At 31.4% G+C, this 18,327-nt stretch overlaps 1 protein-coding gene across 1 annotated transcript in view; it reads right to left on the reverse strand.

Annotated features, from left to right (window-relative positions):
* LOC124357072 (G-protein coupled receptor moody) overlaps positions 1-17,737 on the reverse strand; it is a 56,137-nt gene extending 38,400 nt beyond the window's left edge. Inside the window, exon 1 of the mRNA XM_046808483.1 lies at positions 17,421-17,737. Coding sequence (XP_046664439.1) covers positions 17,421-17,678 — 258 coding nt within the window. The 5' untranslated portion in view covers positions 17,679-17,737. The remainder of the gene's footprint in view (positions 1-17,420) is intronic.
* Between the last annotated feature and the right edge of the window lie 590 nt (positions 17,738-18,327).

Below are 18,327 nucleotides of genomic sequence, written 5' to 3' on the forward strand. Positions count from 1 at the left end.
TTTTAATTACTTAATTCAATAAACATAAATGAGAGTAGGTGGCATGTGACAAAGCTTGTTCATCAGTCTGCTCATTATCTTTATTCATATTTTTTGCCTTATTATATTACTTTTTGAAGTAGCATATTCGTTTTAGTTATTGTATAGCAAAACAAACCTATTGTATGTGTAAATCTGTATACCTTATAATAAGTACCTACTGTAATTGCAACCCAATATAAAAATGCGTATTGAAATGAGAATTATTTAAAATAAAATTTGGCGAATTTGTAATAGTTCTATCATGCCACCATTTTGAATACTAATGAATGTCTACTATCATAGACAAGAAAACGTAAGGTGTTATTAAATATTTGTTTTAAATACTATTTGTAAACATATGCGTATATTTGTTGGATTTTCTGTTATTTTAAATCTAAAAACATACATTAATTTCTAAAATATCATCCTTTAATTAGAAAACATGTACCAAAGATTAATAAATTGATAAACAAAAGGAAGTTGTTATTATTTTGTGTAGCCTTGTTTATACACGTATTTTTCCAAGAAACATTACTAACGGTACATAAAACACAAGGAAACAACACATTGCCAGGCTTACAACCTGTGCCTTCGTGATATATTGTTAACTGCCCTCTGGGAAAATCTTTGGCTTTTATATAATACGTTAATACATCTAAAACACACATTGGTTACAAGTAATATTTTTTCAACAATTTGTTACTTTGTGATGTTTGCTTTGTAGTAAAGAATATATATGTATAAATTAATTCTAATTTAGTATTAGTTACAGAAAAAACTACATTTGTAAACCTTTTACTGAGATGAAGCGTAATCTTAGGTTACGATGTGCTATATAGATGACAAAAATGTTTGATAAATAGATTAAGGTGCACTGAGTGTGCTAAAGTACGTAGTAATAATTTCATTAAATATTAATGAATTACTTTAGATGGTGAATTAAACTGAAAGGCCCATATAGCAATACCAAATAGTAAAATTACTTCAAAAACTTATTCGTTTTGTTTCCTGTTTAAAATGTTACTCGTTCTGAAATGCAAGCAATTACACTTTGAATTTTTACATAGTAAGTTGTAGTATTAAATATTCCGCTACGGGGATGTTACAAAAACAACTATTATCAAAAAGTTTTTCATTGCAATGATAATAAGAACGAATGACTAATCCTTCCAACAGTGGTTTTCTCATCTGAATATATTTCTAAGATATTTATCAAGTTCCTAAAACTTTTATGATAGAAACAAATATTTGTATAATTTGAATAGTACCTATAGAAATATTTTCCGTAAAATCGAAATAATACGTTTTATACGAGACATTTAATTTTGCTGCTGCTAGAATGTGAATAGTTTACCAAACAATAGTAATATATATGAAAGTTTAAAATTATTTTTTAAATATTCGAAACAGTGACTTTTTAACTCTACAGATATAGAAGTTAATGAGAGTGAGTGAGTCTAGTGTTTTGATGGTTAACTTGTTAGCGCTTCATTTTTGTTTTGTGTTTCATTTTGTAAAAATATATATAAATCTATTTTTATGAAATTACAAGTCTGTAATGTTTTATCTTTGAAATGATAACATTTTGCTAGGATCGTACTATAATTACCACTTTGAGGACAGGCAATAAATTTACACGATTTTGTTACGAGTAGCTTTTTGGTTTTCTTACTGAGTAAGTAACACGTTTTTGTGTTACCATCTTCGCCTAAACCCTATTTTATTTTGTTTAAAGGAGTAATATGGTACTCAAAAACTAGACAAACTTCCTTGGTGCCCTATTTTTTGGACAATACTATGATTATCTACACTGTACGTGTTTGTATTGATATTGTATCTATATGTACGTATGATATATGTGCATTAAAAAAAAATTAATTAGCATAGAAAATTGATTCATTTTTTCACAATGATCGGTCTGGCATGATATTTTAATATAAGTAGAGTAATGTTATAATACGTAACGTCAAAAAGAAAATACATTTTTTAAGATTATCCTTTTGAGTGCGGTTCTATTTATTAACACCTTTAAAATGGCATGCACATCAAACTATGCATGAATTTAAGTTTTTCCACTGACTTCTTAAGGGCCATCCCGCAGGTGTTGAAGAACTACTGATTACAAAAGTTCAATTTTATACAATATGTCACTATACAAAGCACATGTTTTGTATATTTACGAGTGCATAAGATATTATACCGTTTCAAGACATTTTAGCACCCCAGTATATATAATACAAGATGTTCAGTAATTATTGACCGAAACTTTACCAAGGTATATTACAGGTGAAAACAAACAAATGATATTATATATGCTATTATATATAGTCCTATCTTTATTAGTTGTTTTTATCTGGCTATATGTGTTTTTATAAAAATAATTTGTACCTATAAAATGGTTAAGTTAAAATTTTGTAAGTTTAATAATCTTATTTGTGTACATCTTAGATAAAGGTTTTAAATTAATGCCATTTACATAAACAAAATGGCGGCCATATACATTTTTAAAGCCCAATAACTTTAAGACGGGTGATTTTATTAAAAATTAACAAGATTGATAAAAATAGCCCTTTAAAACACAAACATTTTAGTACCGTTTTCAATGTTCTACGATACTTAGTTGATAAATAATAAAACAATTTCAAATAGAGGTTTTTTTAAATATATATTGCAATGTATTTTCTAATAATAAAGTTAAGGAACTCGTGTAACAAGAAGCAACAATTTACAATAATACCTGAATTGTGGGAAATAAGATTTAGTTTTTTGTTATAATATTATTACAATGGATTTTCTAATAATAAAGATGAAGAATTAGTCTCATAACAAGCAAAGATTTACAATGACACCTGAACTACAAATCAAATAGGAAATAAAATAAACAACGAGCAACGATACCTCATAACGATTTCTTAGTAAATGCTTAACATGGCCTTCTCTCTTCTGGTTGCACAGTGTAAGTCGCTGTAAAGCTGATCTCCGGATATTTTCAAAAGGATTCAGCTCCTGAATCACTGCAGCCCCCTCAACAATGCGATCAATAATTATGTCCATGGCGTCCGGAACAGGAGTAGAATCACTAATTGTTTCATTTGTAACCAAACATAAAGATCTAATAGTAATATATCAGGGGATCTGGAGGGCCAAGAGACAGAATCACCACGTCCGATCCATTGAGTGTCGAGTGTTGGAACCACATTTGTTCCCTAACGTCAAAAGGAAAATTTTCGATAAGCTCGGGTAGAAAAACTTGGAGAAAACTCAAATACTTTCCATTTAACCTATTCGAAACAAATCGTAGGGCCCAATTAAAGTTTCACTGAATATGCCAGCCGTCACGTTTACTAAAAACCTCTTTTGATGATGGTGTTTAATTGATGCGTATGGGTTTTCTTGGACCCATATATGATTATTACATTTTTAAACGTATTAAATTTATTAATCCTTCACGCTAAAAAGTGATTTTGTCACTGAAAGAACATTATTTAGGTAATGTGGAGAATCTACTTCTTTGTACAACACTCAACAACAAAAATGTTACTTTTGCGCATAGTTTCCAGGTTGTAGTTTCTGAACTTTTTGAAATTTAAAGGGATAAACAATTTTTTATGAAGTATTTTCCACACAGAACTTTTGCTAGCATCCATGTCATTTGCTATGGCCCTTGTAATTGCCTATAGATGTACGAGTTGCAAGACAGCTTCTTCGGAAGCAAGTGACCGAGCAGTTTTAGGCCGGCCTGCTATTTACGAGTTCTTTTCAATACTTTCGCTCTCATTAATTAAAACGATTGTGAAATGAAGTAAAGACCTTATGATCCGATTGATATTAATTATTTTCACTAAACTTGCATTAACATGAGCAAATCCATAGACATAGTCAATATCAGTGTATTCGGCTACTGAATAATGTAATTCCATTTTCAGTGTAAACTAATAATTACAGCACAACTAAACACACAAAACTAATATTTTAGATATGCAACTTGTGGATGATAAGAAGTTAGAATCAATATTTGTTTCAATATAGTATTTATTAAATAGATCATTACAACAATTAGCTATCCCTTAATTTCCTTACCTAATTAATTAATGTTGGCTGCTTGATTTATTATCAGCTTTTAAATAAAATCAGCTGTTTTACTATGCCTTATGAACCTGATAAGGATACATTCCTAATACTGTACGTTTACATATTAGTTGTTTAGTATTTACTTAAACCTTTATTAGAAAAATCTTAATTATTTCTTTAACTAATTATCGTAGAATATTCAAAAAATACCACAACGTTTGTATTGATAAGGGCCATTTTTATCATCCTAATTATTTGATAGTAAAATCACTCATCTTAATGTGATTAGGCTTTGAAAATATTAAGAGGCCGCCATTTTGTTTCTGTTAATTATATTACTATACAAATTTTTCCTAAGATGTAAACACTAACAGTAAATAATATGTATGTGTATACGGAATGGACGAAACACATAGGATTGGATACCGCTGAGGTCGTTGTAATGAATACTCGATTTTCAAGGTTTACTTATATGTTTAATTGTGGCAAATAAACATAAAGCGCTACTTCTAGATGTTAAACATAAAATAATGTACTGCCACGTTGCTGCCAAATACAGTGATAATGAACTAAATAATATCATAGGGGTGGGCCTAATGGTTCCAATGGTCTATAAGAATTTTGCATACGAACTTAATAATTGTCAAACTTTAAAATTGACTTCCATTCACGTTGATGTCGACTCACATGCGCGGGCGTCAGCAGCTTGGCGCGACATAGCAGCTGTGGTCGGAAAAATATTCACGATAACGTGGTCTCGTCAGTAGGATATCACCACAATATTATCAATATTAATCTGCCAAATAAAACATCAACCAAGGTAAGTTACTTAACTATTTACAACTTTACTTTATATTACATTCAAAATTTGATGTCTCGCATGAAAGGGCTAATTTATAATACGAAAATATAAATTTTACTTACGGACAAGGCGCGAGATGTTGCTCGGCAGTAAGACGGTCAGCTACAAAGTTCACGAGAGAAATAAAATTAATACGCGTGCCAATTAGTTTATTAATCCGCCTTGAATTTAGTTCCAAGAACATCGGATGTAACTTATATTAACCAGTAACGACTAACAGGGTTGCGAAAATATGTATTATATAAAATACAGCTAAATAACGGTACGTGTTCTTACTACTCGTCTCTCCAAATCCTTGAGTACAAATTTTTTTGTCAATATTTAGGTTTCGTACTCTCAGACAATAAATACTCACCGAAATAATTAATGTACGTTTTAGCTGAATTTTAAAGCTGTACAAAATACGGTTGTATATTAATTTTGTTAAGTTTTCTTGTGATCTTCGAACAAGTAGAATAGAGAATATCAGATAGAGAATATCAAAACTACGTTAGATGTTTGGTAACGTAAGATTTATAAATAACCACCTTACGCAACTCCGAGCGTTAGAAAGAGAATTAAAAATAACACAGAACAACTCAATGCGTTGGCCTTCATCGTAAAATGTCTTGAAACACTGTTACACATCCGAGCGCCTTCCCACAATACCGGACATTTTATGGAAAATGTCATAATAATTTACGAACAAGCGCGTTCCTAAGCAATCGAACATGATATTACGTTGTTCAACCAACATCAAATTCTTACTCAATCGCAATATACATACCAAAAGAATTTGAGTTAGAAATTAAAAGGGATTACTACTAAAAGTTATGACAAGGTATCAATATGCCACAGCACGTGGCTCTACACTATTGTATGCAAAATAGCAAATCTATACAGCTAAACCTACGAACATTTAGACAGTCATACAATCATACAGAAAAGAAATGTTTATATCCTCCAGGTATACAAAAGAGACATTGCGTTAGTCTACTGAGTTACACCCATCAATGTTGCTCAGCCTAATTCCATGATTGGACACGCACCATCATACGACTCTTTGTTGCCTTTGTAGAAAATAACTTTCATGAACGTTTCTAATTTTACAGAAGAAATCTTTCTAAAGATTATCTAGAGAGAAATCTCTTGCTACATTATTCATTCATATGTTTGTTTATTAGGTTCAAAAACAGTGTTTTAATAAAAGTTCCGGTAAGCTAGCGAAGGTATTACAATATAAAAGTGCACTAAAGTCAAATATTGTTACAGACTTAAAACATTAACTCAAGTGTATTATATTTTCTTTTTAATCTATGAATGAAGGTTTCACTTTTTAAAATATAATATTTTTGTACAATTTGATTTAAATTTTCTTTGTTCAGTTATTTTTTCGTTGCCATCATAATTACCCATAAGACCAATGTAAAAATATTTTCTAACGGTTAGCCTAACCCCACATTTCAATTATTTGATTGAAATGTCTGTGTATTATAATCGCTGTGTTTATGTAAGAATATTATAAATAACTATTTCATATCTTCATAACTAAACAAATCGTAAACGTATTAGTAAATATATAGTGTTGGGATTAAAACAAAATTAACACTACCACATTTTTATAATCGATACTATATCAATTTATTTACTAGTAAATAAATAGTGTTGGGATTAAAACAAAATTAACACTACCACATTTTTATAATCGGTACTATATCAATTTATTTACTAGTAATAATAGACGTTGTATTGGCAGTTATGTTGTGATCAAGTAACAAAAAAAAATCAGAAATGGTAGAATTAAAATCTCTTTAAAATTGTGTTATAATTTAATACAAATGCGAAAATCTCGTATAAACAGTACTCTGGTAAAGCAAAATTATTATACAGACTTATTGTAGCACGGCAACGAAATCGTAAATATCTACATACGCGGTCTTGCAAAAGCAATTGGAAGGGAATAAACTTTTGCTGTAAGCGAGAAACTTAAATCAATTCGGCTTTTGTAGGAAATGCGAACAATCTGCTCTGAACTTGGCTCTGAATTATGTTGAACTGGAGTCTGACAAAGTTAGCTTACTAGGAAGAGGAACGACTTCAAACCATTTGAACCCTCACAACAACAACTGAACCCGCTTGATCCGAATTTACATATTCCATCTACAACCCTGCAGTTTTTGTTTTGTTGTCTATACCAGCGTCAGCTACATTTCAAATGGTTAAGGGAACATAATAAAAGTGTTTTACAGAATAAACTTTTGACGTGACAACGTCTTAAATTAGGTTGCGGCTCGGAGTCACTCATGAAAAAGTGTAACGCCCGGTAACGTTACGATGCCCGTCCAGTGGGTCCGCCGCACGGGATCCGCACGGGATAAAGCAGATAACTGTGGGTCCGCCGCACGGGATAAAGCAGATAACTATGTTTATTCGTGAAAATGTGGAGTGCTTAGATTCGTCATTTACAACACCTACAACAATAAAGGTAAATAATTGTACACTGATATTTCATTATCGTAAATTATGATTGATTGATTAATTGTTAGATTGACACAAAAGTTGAGAAACTGAGTTTATAGGTTATGTCATTACTATTGACAAATGTTGATAGTGTTAAGTAAATTATTAGTTTAAATCACTCTGCAATCAATCGTAATTCAGTCGATTGAGAAGAAACAGCGCGTATTGCTAGTCAAACATTTAAAATAACAAATTATAACCTCTAACCTGTCATAACAGTGCGACCAAACAAACGAAATAAACCGACCAATCACCACGCGCGGAGTTAGAATTTAATTGTGTTTAGCAAGAATTTCAATTTCCAATTTTAGTAAATTTTTTATTCAACTTTACCATTTACAATAACAAATTTTAATTAATTTCAAATTATGTACAATGTTTTAGTAAACAAAATATATTTCTATAGTTAAAATTTGTGCAATTCTTATTTTCATTCAATTCCTTGTTCCTATTGTGCAATTTAATAATATTCATATCAATAAATATTCTACCGAGAAAAAGACGTTGTCACGTAAAATCTTCGCCCGTAAAACCGCCTTTACAGGCAACCATAATGTTTTTTTAACTATCTCAAAATCGACTTTGATACAAGCTCTATTGTATGTTTAGAGCTTTTTTACTGAGAGTTATTGCCACTAATACTTTAGGGGCCAAAAACACTAATTTCTGTATGTATATCTGTCCGCAAATGATCTCGAGGATTAACTCACCTAGAAATTTCAACATTGCATAAAACTTTGTTTTTATGTACCCAACAGCTACTTCAATGATGACACATTTCATTCCATTGGGTTTGGTTGAGCCTTAGCGAACTTACGGGGAACAATGATGCAACGATAAAAATGTACATTAAATAGGTTTTGACATAGTAACATGTTCGGCTGTCCGCAAGATATTTTGAGAAAGATCTCATCTATAGACTTTAACATTTGCATGACACTTCATTTCCACATACACAAGAATGAGTTCCCTGATAATGCAACTCCATCGAAAGAAATGAGCTTCCGTCATTCACTGTCACTCATTAGAGTAGCTCACTCAATATCTATTTTGTTTGACGTAGGATGAATTGATTGACTATTTTAAATCGCCAATGTTTCAGACTTTTATTCAAAGGACTATTAATACATCAATACGTTTAAAAAACCACAACATAGGTCTGCTGTTAAATACTTATAAACACCACAAACAGCATTATCTTTGTTTATAGAAGGAGAGGTTTTATTTTTGGAACATTAAATACAATTCGTATTAATATGTTTATACTTATTATAGAAAGCACTATACCAGTGTCAAAAAAAACAAACAAACAAAATAAAAAAGATCAGGCACGCTGATCTGAAATTGGTTTTGGTAATTTATATGCTCGAAAGAGATGACGATTCAAAAAGTATTCATGACGATGACTTTGATTGAGGGAGACATATCAAAAATAGCTCAAAGCTGCGAACGTGTTTGACTGATTGGAGGAGGCGGTGGACTCACCGATGCGTGCTATTGACAGATAAGATCGATCTAACTGTCTCGATAACCTTTCGCTTTGGTATTGACGTTGGCACCTTCCCAACTGGTTCTACATAAATCAGGACTACCAACTGTCTGTGCTCTATCGTGGCTTGAGCTTAAAAACTCCAATTAAGCGAAATTTAAAGAGAATAAAGTAATGTTAGTGACAGTAACAAGCGTATTCCTGGCACCCAAAAACAATAATGTGAAAGAAAATCTAAATGTATTTTTAATAAAAATATATATCATTCATTAAACTATGTTCCATTTCTAAGTTACTATCTATATTTATAATTCGGAATATCCGCGAAGTATAACGAAGTATATTATATGATAATCGCAAGATATATGATACATGTTTTAAAGTAAGTAAAGCTTTAATAGTAGGCTGCGATTGAAACTCGACGAACGCGCGTTGTATATCGTTATCTGACGGAATCCTCACAGCCAAAATATTATTTAGATTTTATGATAATTAACTCTGGAAATGTTAATTCTAAGTATTATGATACTCTGGTTTAAAAACAGATTTAGAATTAAATTGTATCTGAAGGCAAATAATTTCCCAATTTAAAGTTTACAAACTTTCTCATAGTATATGGATCCTATTTCTAATTCAGAACTCCATTATGACAGTACGGCACTGTTAAAGAAATAACAAAAAAATAAAACCTAATATATCCTATTGTAACGATCAAATGCCTAATTTAGTGCACACCAGAGTCATATCTCAGAACAAATTACAGGTTTGAGACGTATCGCTTGCTGCCGTTTTGTGTGTCATTGTTATCAAAATTATGGCTTTACTTTTTCAAGATAATATTCATCTAATAATTAACCAGTACACTATAATGTTACAAGTTATAATTTACCTTGTAGCACTCATGTATCTTATGTAAATATACTTTCTTGTTTGTTATTTTAATTACATCTCTCAAGATATATTTTTCTTTATAAATAGAAGTAGCGTAATAGATTTAATATCAAACAAAAAACAATCGTCTTCAACAAATTTTAATCATTCAAAGAAAATTATAACATATTTTTTAGTGTATGTCCAAAAAATGCAGTATAATATAAACAAACTCAAATAATGTTACAAGTTATCTTACCTTGTAGCACACATGTATCTTATGTACATACACTTTCTTGTTTGTTATTTTAATTACATGTCTCAAGATATATTTTTCTTTTTAAATAGAATTAGCCTAATATATGTATTATCAAACAACAAACAATCGTCTTCAACAAAGTTTAATCAATTTTAAAGAAAACTATAACATATTTTGTAGTTTATGTCCAAAAAGATGCAGTATAATCTAAACAAACTCAAATTCCTGAATATTATGGAAAAGTTTTGTTGTTATATCGAACTTCTAAATACAACTAATATGAATAATGAAGGGAAGCGGGAGATGTGAGGAGCTCGCAATTTGTTAGTTCTCCGAAAAGGATGAAAACACTCGGCCCTTACAGGGTAGAGTGACAAAAAGGACTCTCCACCAGACTGAGGTCAGGACGTTGGCCTTCAATGCTTTGATGCTCACGAAGAGAATCAAGTGTTCCTTTATCCATATACGTATTTTGAAATGATCAAAGAGCCGCTACTGAGAATTCCTCTTACCTGTATCATATCTCAGAAGAACGATCGGGTTGGAAATGTGTCGCATACTGCCGTCCTTTGTCCATATCGTGATATCAATTAATCCAGCAACATCATATTATATAGTGAAAAAATGTTGACAGTCATATGATATTCCCATAAATACGTTGAACATTATTAGCATTGGTTCTTAATAGACAGTGCATTTATTTCGAGTTAAGATACTGTTTAAACTTAGAAAGCACAAGTTTAGTCAGGTACTTGATTTAACTTTTACTGTAAAATTAAGTAGAAGCAGTTTCTTGGCCACAAAGTAAAGAAAGCGCCAGGAACGTTGGACCTGGCTCAACCTCCCCGCGCAGTTAAGACAGCTTCAAGTTTATGTGACAGCCGCTATCGTACCTCTTGCCTTCCTTTTAGCTTACCAAATGTTTTTGTCCTCCTACAGTTCTCACACTCTAAAATTAGTAATATTTTCAACGTTTTCTTGAATTTAGCAAATGTCTGCTTCGTTGTATATATGAAAATTGCTTAGTTGTAATTACATCCTACTCGTTGTTTGAAATATTTGTCGAAACAGTGCTTTACAGTTTGGTTATTGATCAAGACTTAACGTTTATTTCAGTATATCACAGAATGATTTACACGGGGTTACGTTACAACGGTTTATTAATTTTGTGCTTAAACTAAAATGTATTTATATCATTGAGTGCTGAATAAATTATGCACTAATGAAATTTATGCATTTTTTACCAAAAGCTACATATAGTTATAGCTTCATTATTTTTATATAAAGTTTTGTTGCTTTCATTAAAAAAATAAGGCGACATTTCCACCTCAAAATACTTATCAATTTCCCTCACTTAAATCTCATAAATATTCAGCTCCTTCCCTGAATACCTCATCCACAGTTTAAGATCACGTCACTTCTACCTAAACAGAAATTGTGTATTCACTTCCTGTTCAGATGGGCACCATGTTTCCAATCTGGTTGGAAAAAAACATTGACGTCAGTTTAGTGGTGTCTTTTATGTACCCACATCATATCTTTCTATGCACGCAGTTTTTCCAATTATTGCATGACTGGCTGAGTTTTAGGGAAACCTATCACTCAAAAGGTTGGAAAACTTTAATTTCTGTCTGTCTGTCCGTACATTATCTTGAAAGCAAATTGACCTATAGATTTTAAAGTTTTCACTAAGCTTTATTTTTAAATGGAAAGCACTGAGTTCGATGATGGGACATTTCAATCTATGAGAACAAGTCTCATGGGTTACTACGATGGCACCAAGAATTTAGCAGGATAAATCGTAATTATCCTATTTACCTTAATTATCCCAACACATACAACAATCTTTTTTGGTGAATGGTCATGAAGACTTTTATTATTTTAAACACTGATATGAAACGCAATGTAATCACCATAAATTTGAATGTATTATGTGGATATCTAGAGACAAATTTCATCTGTAGAGTGAAAATTTGGAATGTACTTTCATTTCTAAGAACTACACTTTATATAACATTTTTACTTATTTTGACCTGACAAATCAAATGGTGGTTTTGAATCGTGTGGAATAAAGTTTAAGTACTGGAATAGACAACAAGGGTTTTTAAATGAACACATTTTAAATGGGTAACAGATGTAAGGGTAAGGGTAAGGAGATGTTCACGTGGGAATACTTCTCGGCGACTCTCCCGGCTCCTGAGACAAATCAGCCTCACATCAGTCTAAAAACTCGGTTGAAAGAGAATAAAAATGAATTTTCCCAGAATAGAATACCATACGATACCAGTGGAAAAATTACCTCATCATCCCATTGTAAGAATATACTTAATAAAAATAAAAGAGATAAATATGATATTTAAGAAAATATGCAACTGTTTAATTTTTCACAAGCTGACCAATGAGATTTTTCCCATTAAGGTCACGATACATGTTCATCCCAAAGATACGGAACAAATTAGATTTTTAACCCACAGCAACATTATATACAGTGGTAAAGTGTAGTATCTCAGTTGAAGTTATAAGTGGTCGAAAATAGAGCATGCTTGTTATATCTACGTTTAGATTCAAACTGCCTGTAGCACAGTCACAAGTAATGGAGTAGACTTTGCTAGCACAAAAAACTTGTATCATCGGCGTAGTTCACCGAGTAATCCTTAAGTGTGATTAGTTTTGAAATAATTTCCATATAGCAGAAACAGATTAAGGCCTACAAAAGAGTCTACTAGAACGCTAAAGGTTATAGGAAGAAACCTACAGCAGGATTTCCTCAAGGAATTTATCCCCTTGACACTTTGTTTTTTACTAGAGAGGTAGGAGTCAAACGCTTGTGAAACTCCTCTATACACCGTAGTTCTCCATTTATTGTAGAATAAGTTGATGGTCCACACTATCAAAAGCTCCATTCAGATCGCAAAGATCCCAGTCGTGCATTCCTCCTGATCCAGAGCTGTGGGTGCAGCAACAAAGATGCCTTTCATGGCATCGGTAGCAGATACATTCCTTAAAAATCCGAGTTGAGTTGTGATCTAAGCTTAATATGTTTCTCAATAAAATCAAACCGTCAGTCATAAATAATGGGTTCATAGGTTCATAAATTCTATTTAATATTGAAACAATAAATATCGATCAACAATTTTCTAGAAAGTCTTCTTCTAAGATTCCTTCTTAAATACAGGTATAACTTTGTAAAGTCCCATACACGAGGGAACTTTAGTCTGGGATAATAAATGATTAAGTAAGGCAGTAAATGGCAATTCTAAGGGTGCCGGTTCTTGTTTTTCTATCGCCGGATACATATCATAAATATCAATGTCATAGCTCGACTTTGATATTAAATAAACAGTTTAAATGTCTGAGACTGGTGTAAAGAAGACAGAATAACTGCGTTGAAGAAAAGTAGTTACTTATATTTTGAGAAACTTTGGAAACAATTAAAAAATGTCTGTTAAGAACATTAAGAAATGTTGTGTGGCTGGGTTAAATATTTATTAATCTTCAATCACTGAATTTTGTTGCATCTCCCAGAATAGTTAAATACATCCTGCCAAACAGTTTTATTACTGACATTTGTATGACTTTCAGCCGACGTTGATGTAGCCTTGTGATAACTTTTTTATAACCTACCTTTTTTGTTTATAAATATCCCAAAGAATGTTAACTGGGTAATCAACCTGGAGTATAAGAGTCTCTTAGGTCTTCTCTAACTTGTAATACTTAACGTTTCAGCCCTTAGAGGTTACGTTTTTGTATGTTTAATGATAAAACTAATGAGAATCCACTATTAAACGAGGCCATTAGGATTGCCATAAATGAAGAAAATTTTACATCAATGCTCTCTTCTATGAAGATGAGTTGCCAACCAGTAGCCAAGACTAGGTCACAGAATCTCTCAGGATTAGCTTTCAAAAAACTCTGAAAGGGAAAGAACCAATCGCTTCTGATTTGTAGAGGTGAAATGTTTGTAATTATGTTATCAATACATCAGGGTAAAGAACGTGTTATTTTATTTATAGCAATTCGAAAACAAAAAGAATCGGTTATGCTTTATTTGCATTCCATTAAGAAATAGATTAGTTCCTTATCAACGAAGGTTAATTGCAAAACTTTATGTAATGTTCTATAAAAGTGTTTATACTCTTCCGTTTTTATTTTGGTTGTGACAAAATTGGTAATTTTGCTCTCCTCATAACAATTCTTAATACTTTCTAACACATATTCTATATGAAGGTAACTCTTAAGGATATAAAATATGATCTCCTCTTTACTTCTCAAGTTTTAATTTCAATAGAATAATCACTTATAAGAAACGTAAAGTAGTCCCTCTTTAGTTCGGCCCTGCGCCAGTCCAGTCCCCCATTAATCCGGCCAGTAGAAAAAGGCAGGGTGTCATCAAAGCTGTCAATACATTCCCAGCTCATAAGTATAGTGTATTTAAATTAATTGTTTCCCCGTTTTGAATATTATAATAGAGAAATTTTGTAAAATATGTTGTTGATAATTGTATGCTTATGCTTATTGTGATGTTCGTAATTTATTGTGGTTAGTATTTGTATTGTATTAAGTGAATACATTTTGTACTGTATAGTTAGTGATTGTGACAAAAAGAGGTTTTAATGTACTGTGACTTTATTTGTGATTTGAAATATTACCTGCTATTGGAGTCAGCATTTTATTTCTATTTTTGTATGAATCAACAGTTGAGCCTTGTAAACAAAGGTTTCTAAAAGTTGTCAGTGATTTCAATCTTGGTCACCAGATGTATAATGCCTACAAAAGTGGACATTTTGGAAGCTTTTACCGAAAAACATTTGTGCATAAGTTATCGCTTCAGCCCTAAATGTTTCAGAGAAAGAATAACATTCCTGCCATATGCTAACTTTTTTATTTAAAGACTCTACAGTACATATTATTTATGGTAATAAGTGGCTTTTTAAGTAAAAAATACATTATATTATGTAATTTAAACGTATTTTTCAAATAAACTCTGGAAATCTAATACATCTCTGGTCTGAATTGTTTGTAAATATTATTAAGAGGCTACTCTAGTTTGTTTTTTATATGAGTAGTACTGTGAGAGTAGATGAACAATTCAAACATACCTGCATCTTCATATATAAAATTTTGGCTAGTTTAAAATGTATACTTCAAACTAATGACATTAATCTTAAATAAAATACTTAAAATGTCAGCATTTATCCAATATACTAAAAATATTATAAATTTAGAACATTTCACATTATATTAACCTTCTAAAAGTCATTTTTGAAGTGAATACTTCTTTTGGGGGGATACGGATGTATGTTTTGCAAGAGGAAAAAACTTTCTTTCGCGTCAGGTAATGAAGCCTCACGCTTGCTCGCTCTGTAGCCGCTAGGGATAGGACTATTGCAGCCATTTCATGTCATGCAGGGCCTTTCTCCGTTTAGAGCTAACCAGGTGTGCTAGTGAGAGGTTTACTGTCGCTACTTATTGAAGTGACATTCTTTTGGGCGACTATGGATTGGATTGAATAAATCTACGATACTACTAATGCATTTATATATCTTATTTAATTTTATTTTTGGAACATAATGACAATTAAAACGAAGTAATTACTTCTGAAATACGAGATTGTATTGAAAATGATAAATACTTAATTATTGAAATTAATACAAACGATAATAAAGAAAATGTATACATATTTATTACTTTAATATTTAGAAGTCAGTGATCATTGTAACATATGAAATGTACAACATGTTACAAAACTATGTATAAATTTATAGAAAATATAAATCTTTTTGGATAAAGAATTGATATAGTAGTTACTTCTACCGGTCAGTTCCGCATAACACAATAAATAAGTAACTTCGGAAATGATAAAATGTGCGTTGCGTGAGGATATTCAAACAAAACCCTCACTAACAATATTTAAATGTTTAAAGTAAATAAATAAATGTTCAGCATATACTGATGTAACATTTAAAATATATTTATGATGGCTGGATTCCCTTGCTACATCAACATCAACGTATCCTCATTTATCTTTTAAGCTTAGAAGTGGTTGATTGATTACTTTTCAATGAAAGAGTAAACACCGATTTTCTATCAAAGGACTGTTTAAAGCTTTATAGGCATTCAGTAGGACAAACCTGGTACCAGCAGTTCAGTACATTAAACGTCATGTGCTGAATATATTGTTTGAGGAAGTCTGTACTGAAACCTAACTCATAGCTTTTGGCCCCAATTACTCTTATATATTTCATAGAGTTTATTATATATTTTATTATAAACTCAATATATTGTTGTATTGAATAAACGTATGTCCTGATTTGTTTTAAACGCTACTTGGTTCTTATATGTTCAGTGTTGTCTTATTAAAAAAATACACTTTCCAATTTGAACTATTAGTAAGTTAATATGATAGTTTGATACTTTATTCAAAACTTGTTGCACTCATACGTTTTTAAATAGTATTCTTATATTTAATATATATTTTTAATTGAATACTCATTTTTTATTGATGATACGTCTTGTAAAAATTTCCTACGATTCTATCAAACTAATTATATTTCAGATTTAAATCAGAGTAGCAAACAAGTTTTAATAATAAAAAAAATAGTAAAATCAATACATCAATTAAGTATTTTTATTTTTATCTACTAAATGTGAGGAATAATAGTTATATTATTTAATACGTTATTTTGTTACGTGCCATTTATTGCTTGAAAACATGAATTGTTTATTAGATGTAAGTTATTACGAAAGAACCTTTTATATACCTTTTTTAGAGATTCGTATCAACAAAAACAAATGAAAATATATTTTACAACTTACAATGTAAGCCGAGTAGCTATTGGTAAAAAAATAATACATACTGGCTATTCATCAAGTTTTGACTACTATGTTATAACCAAACTTACATTCTCTCTCATGTATTTTTTGACTTCGGAAGAATTGTGACGGAATATGTTTGGATATTTACCATCGCTCAGTAAAACTAAATTTTGTAATCAGTAGCAGTACGTTTCTTGATCTTCAATCCGATCTTCTCCTGGAGTGCATAACTAATCTGCCACATAAACACATATAATATCATTATTTTAACCTGTTACCTGTTTTTTTTTTTTTTTTTTTTTTTTTTTTTTTTTTAATTAGTTATGAACTTCGATTTTTGAAACCGGTGTGCTATTTCAAAGATTTATTTTTAGTTTTGAACTGAAACTGTGATACACAAATATTTATATACGTATAATAGTACAAGTTATGGAGGAAATAATGTAAAGCAAACTAATGCATTATAATATAATACTGCAAGTAATTATGGTGCTACAGCACATATGACTATGATTTTCGTAGTAACAGATTACCTTTTTGCACCTGAAGAGCGCGATGATCGTGATGAGATTGCCTGGGATGCCGACCAGCATGAAGAGCACACAGCATGCGGAGGCGAACCTGAGCAGTGCTGTGGAGTATCCGTGGAACAGTTCGATGTTCAGGTCGTCCAGATCAGGGGCAAGTGGGTCCGTCAGGTTGGCAGAACTGTTGTCCGTGGGGGTGGCCGCAGGGTAGTCCGCCATGGTCGTAGTAAGATCGGCCTGCAGCTGTAAGTCCTCGTCCTCCATGACTGTGACTGTGTCGATATTGTCACTACAGCATGTCAGTTGACCGATTGGGTTGGGGTACGGGTCTGGAATAATAAAAGTATGTGATAATATTAAAGTGCATTAGTATTATAATTATATTACATTATAGGTAACTGTAGCACAGTCTTAAATATTGGAATAAGAGTAGTGACAAAATGTACAAACTTTTACAAGAAATTAACATCTTTTTATCGTTTCAATATTGATTGACAACCCTAGAAAGTGTAGTCCAGCCCTGTTACGTTGTTTGAATCAACATAGCCTCAATACTATAAATGAAGTAGTTTGATCAAAATTGCTAGAACATATCATAGTGCTAATTAGATCAAAGCATATTTTTTAATTAAAACTTGTTACACATTTAACATTTTTGAAAAGAACAATAAGCTAGTAGGGTTTACTGCAAGATGATCATGAATTAAACTTCTTACATTGAGTTCAACCCAAACAAACCAATCCGTTTGGTCTCTATCTTTGAATAAATATCGTTTTCTCAGAAGTCAAACTGTATCTATTACAGCTTTTGAACCTAATCCTCTAATTAAAGTTCTTTATGTAGAATTAAGTTAAAAATCTAACGAACGGGTTGTGCCTACAGTTTTATAAGAAAGGATTCTGGCCCTTAACC

The sequence above is a fragment of the Homalodisca vitripennis genome, chromosome 3, assembly GCF_021130785.1.
Source record: "Homalodisca vitripennis isolate AUS2020 chromosome 3, UT_GWSS_2.1, whole genome shotgun sequence".
NCBI lineage: Eukaryota > Metazoa > Arthropoda > Insecta > Hemiptera > Cicadellidae > Homalodisca > Homalodisca vitripennis.